Source organism: Eutrema salsugineum, unplaced genomic scaffold, assembly GCF_000478725.1.
Source record: "Eutrema salsugineum unplaced genomic scaffold, Eutsalg1_0 scaffold_15, whole genome shotgun sequence".
Taxonomy (NCBI): domain Eukaryota; kingdom Viridiplantae; phylum Streptophyta; class Magnoliopsida; order Brassicales; family Brassicaceae; genus Eutrema; species Eutrema salsugineum.
In genome coordinates this window covers 4,055,806-4,060,171 of record NW_006256867.1, presented here as the reverse complement: position 1 = coordinate 4,060,171, position 4,366 = coordinate 4,055,806, and the positions used below count along the sequence as shown (strand labels likewise).

The window sequence follows — 4,366 nt, the reverse complement described above, 5'->3', positions numbered from 1 at the left end:
ATGTGTGTCGCCTACTTTTTATCCTCTATAATTAATGGGAAGACAAAAATCGGAAAGGGAACCCCATCTGTTGACCCCTTATTCCTGAGGATTGTGGATCTTGAGGCTTGTAGAAGGTTTCGTTGGGGTAAGTATTCCTTCGATGTAAATATGAAGGAGATTGAGCACACAATAAGGCATTTCAAAGTGGTCATCGAAAGAGATGCATGGACATTTCCAAGCTTTGTTACTCCCTTGGATTTATGTCACATTATAAAGAATTCGTAGGTCTATGTGTAGTTGTAATACTATGAGCTTAAGTGTAATTTATTGGGTTATGTGTAATTGCCAGATTTTGAGGTCATCCCATGTCTGAAGTACAAATACAGAGAAGATGTTAGAGGACCAGATAGGGATTGGCCCCGTATGTGCAGGCAGAAGTTCTAACCATTCACCCTAAAAGGTTTCTCTTTGTCGGAACTCAATGAAACACTAGGTAACACTAGGGTCATCAAGAGTATATTGCAATCATATGAGGATGAGGAAATTATGCTTGCTGGAGTCATGGAGAGGAATGAAGAGAAAGATATCAGTGATATAGTTCCTGACAATTGGACGAGGTGTTTAGTTGAGGAAGAGAAGCCGATATTCTGGAAAAAGATATGTAAGATGGATGTTGATGCCTTAGATAATAAGGAGTGGGTAAACCATCCTGCAATGGCTAAGGAAAATGTGGCTACGGAGAATGTGGCATCTCTTGGATTGGTGAAACAGCTGCAGAGCTTGCAGAAGAGTATGGATGCTCAGTTTTTCCGAATCAGTGACCGCATGAATGACATTGATATAAGACTCTGCTCTGTAGAACAATATGTGAAAGAGGCAAGAAGAGAAGGACCAGGAGATGAGGAAGGAGAAGTTTTACGAAATGAAGAAGGAAGAAAGGAGGAAAAAGGAGACGAAGAAGAACATGAAGATCCTCCCGAAGGTGGAGAGAAACTTGAAAGTGTGGTGACAACTGAGAAACGGAAGAAGCAGAAGCAGCCGAATCAGAAGGAGTCAGATGAGAAAGAGAAGAAGCGGAAGGAGCTGAAGCAGAAGGAGCTGAAGCAGAAAGAGCCAGAGCTGAAAGAGGCGGAGCTGAAAGAGGCGGAGCTGAAAGAGGGAGAGCAGAAGGAGACAGAGCAGAAGGAGGCGGAGCAGAAGGAGGTGGACCTGATTTTATCTCGATCTCCCAAAAAATATGTTCGTTATTGATAACACCGGATTTTGACCATTTTTATGGATCATTTTAATATCTTTTACAGGTGTTTTTACTCCATTTTCAAAGGTTTTCAAAGGATTTCTATGTTTCCGGATTTTAAAAGACTTTTCAGGTAATTTGAGATAAAGAGGCACAAAATGGAACAAAAAGACTCTTTTGGATAAATGCAGACCGTCAGAACTCTCATGGAGAGACGAAGACCTTCTCACCGTCTGATCACCCTCAAAATTGGACAACTTATAGAAGAATCAACCAGCTTTCAAATGCACTTGGTTTGCAAACATCCAACGGTTGGATCTCAAGATACTCCATTAGCCCCGGAGCCACGCGGAGTCGGCCAGCAACTCACGCGACCGCGGCCAACAAGCTATTTGCCGCGGTCAGAAGCTTCCCAACCGCGGCCAACAAGCCAATTGCCGCGGTCACAACACTCCCGACCGCGGCATTCAACCTCCGACTTAAAGCCCACTTATCTGAAGCCCAAAGTCATTCCCAGCCTCAATTCCGGAACCCTAGAGACCATGGAGTATTGGAGACTATAAATACATGTCATTTAGGTGGTTTTTAGAGAGAGCTTTTCATACTTTACAGAAACCCTTTTCCTTTAGCCGTTTTTATGAGATTTTTGTAGAAGATTGTTCAAGTCCGAGTTCTTCAATAGAGAAGCTTTCTTTATCTCTTTTATTTACTGTTTTTCATTACTTTTATTAAAACCAATGATGATGTCGAACTCAGCCATGTCTGAGTAGATCCCGAGTTGGGCTTAGGGTTCCCGAAAGGGGCTCTCATAATCGATTAAGACATCTAGGTTTATAGATCTGGGATTTCGACCTGTTCTCTGTTTATTCTTGTTCTTATTGCATGTATGCTTGATTGATCAACTAGTATCTGATCTAGATAGTTAGTGTTGCGAAAGTTTTCATTAAGTATCAGCCCTAGAATGAAACAGGCGATTTTTCCGTAGGAGTGAAAACCTACCTGCGGCGAGATCGTGAGTATTGACGAGTCTTGTGCAGCTCTTGCGTTCTCTCCCTTCCAGGGCCAGAGTGGAAACCTACTGGTCAGGGTTGCGAGAAACAGTTGGTTATGATCACGACAGTGACGTAGTCATACCGCCGTACTCTAGCTCTAGAACCCATATATTGTTATCCGTCAATCCCAATCTATCTACACTAATGTTAAAACCGATTATGATCCCTTAGAGTTCCCAAAAGCTCAGCGTTTTTAGCCATAGTTTACAATTCCATCGATTTTTACTTGCTTTCTTAGACCTGCATTTCAATTTCCTTAGTTCGTTATTTACTTGCTTTATTTACCTTTCATGCGATATTTTACTTGCCTTATTTTTGTTTAGTTCGATATTTTACTTATTCCATTTGCATTTCATTCGATTTTCTTTACCTGCTTTTTAGGATAGATTTATTTGCTTTCTTTTGTTTTAGTTTAATTCGCAAGAAAAACAACCAACCTTTAAAACCAATTTAGTCTAGACATAAAGTTAAAAACCGTAGAAGAATACCAGGCACACAAATCTCTGTGGATTCGATCCCTAAATACTACAACTGATTAGCTGTGCACTTGCGGCTTTCATTTGTTTTGTTAAGGGTAAAACTTGTTCCCTCACGTAGTTGACACGAGCACGCATCAAGTTTTTGGCGCCGTTGCCGGGGATTTGTTTCGCTGCCTTTTGCTATTTTTCTTGTTTTAACTTCTGTTCTAGACACCTGATCTCTACTTCTTTCTTAAAGTTTTTCTGAACTATCTTTCCCTTCTTTTGTCTTTCTCTGAATTGCATGAATACCAGGCGTAGACCTGCAGGAGACATTCCAATTCTAGATGAGATAGACAGACACGAAAGAGAACTTCGAAGACTTAGACGAACGCAAGGAATGGCCAACGACGACCAGCCTGGAGATCCTATTAATCAAAATTTAAATATGGACCAAGAAGGGTCCGAACATGGAGAAAACGAAGAGAATGATCACATAGAAGGTGATCATGCTCGACAAGACGGAGAGGAGGATGAGGTTCTTCCAAGAAACCACCAGAACCGAGAGAGAGAAGGACGTGAAGACCTTGATCCACCCATCAATGTAGCCGATGGTGACCACCCAGCAATGCAGCCGAATGAACGCATTCACCGCCCCATTCCGCCAGCAAATCAACATCGAAGACAAGCCAGGAACCATCGCATAGCTGACTTTGATGCACCTACTCAAAATTTTCAGAATCGATCTGCGATTCAAGTACCATTTCCAAACCGGAATGAGTTTGAAGTCAAGCCTCAAATCATCTCATTGGTGAAGCAAAACCAGTTCCATGGAGTTCCTTCTGAGCACCCAATGGACCATATCGAGCTTTTTGAAGAAATTTGCAGCATGATGAGAACAAACCAAGTTCCACCTGACTATTTAAAGTGTAAGTTGTTCCCTTTTTCATTAGCAGATAAAGCTCACCGTTGGTTGAAGTCTTTGCCTGCAGGATCGATTACTAATTGGGAAGAATGTAGAACTGCTTTCTTGAACCACTTCTACACTAAGTCAAGGTCGAACAATTTGAGAACGAAGATCTCAACCTTTCAACAAGGGCCAACTGAATCTTTCTATGAAGCTTGGGAACGTTTTAAGGAGTATGAACGCGATTGCCCTCATCATGGATTTCATGGATCAAGCCTGCTGAGCAAATTTTACCGAGGTTTGCAACCAAAATACAAACTTTCACTTGATACAGCTAGCAATGGAGATTTTGGGCAAAAGACGATAACCCAAGGAAGAGCCCTCATCGAAAATTTGGCTCAAGCCAATAGCAATGACTGTCCTGAATATGATCGATCGATGAAGCAAGCCGGAACAGACAACAAGGAGATAACCGAGTTGAAGAACATGGTGAGCCAGCTTCTGAAGAGCAACAATCGCCCGATCCATGCTTGTGAAAACAACAATGGCGCAGAAGAGGAAGGACCTAGTGATATCGATCACATTAATCAAGCATTTCAAGAAGAAGATGTGAACTACGTAGGAGCACTGGTGCCATACCAAAATCGCTCCAACAACAACTTCAACAACAACTTCCGGAATGCAAATTACAACAATCTCTCTTACCGCAATCCAAATGTGGAGAACCCTC

At 42.0% G+C, this 4,366-nt stretch overlaps 1 protein-coding gene and 1 non-coding gene across 2 annotated transcripts; one reads left to right on the top strand and one right to left on the bottom strand.

Moving 5' to 3' along the window:
• On the top strand, window positions 1–1,233 carry LOC18022123 (DNA ligase 1). Its single transcript, XM_006404971.2, has 3 exons — window positions 1–127; window positions 332–403; window positions 476–1,233. Exons 1-3 carry the CDS (start codon window positions 1–3, stop codon window positions 1,231–1,233), a joined length of 957 nt encoding a protein of 318 aa, XP_006405034.2.
• A 2,559-nt stretch (window positions 1,234–3,792) lies between these two features.
• On the bottom strand, window positions 3,793–3,899 carry LOC112088295. The gene has a single exon (XR_002900458.1). It is a non-coding gene; the product is annotated as a small nucleolar RNA R71 (small nucleolar RNA).
• Window positions 3,900–4,366: the final 467 nt, after the last annotated feature.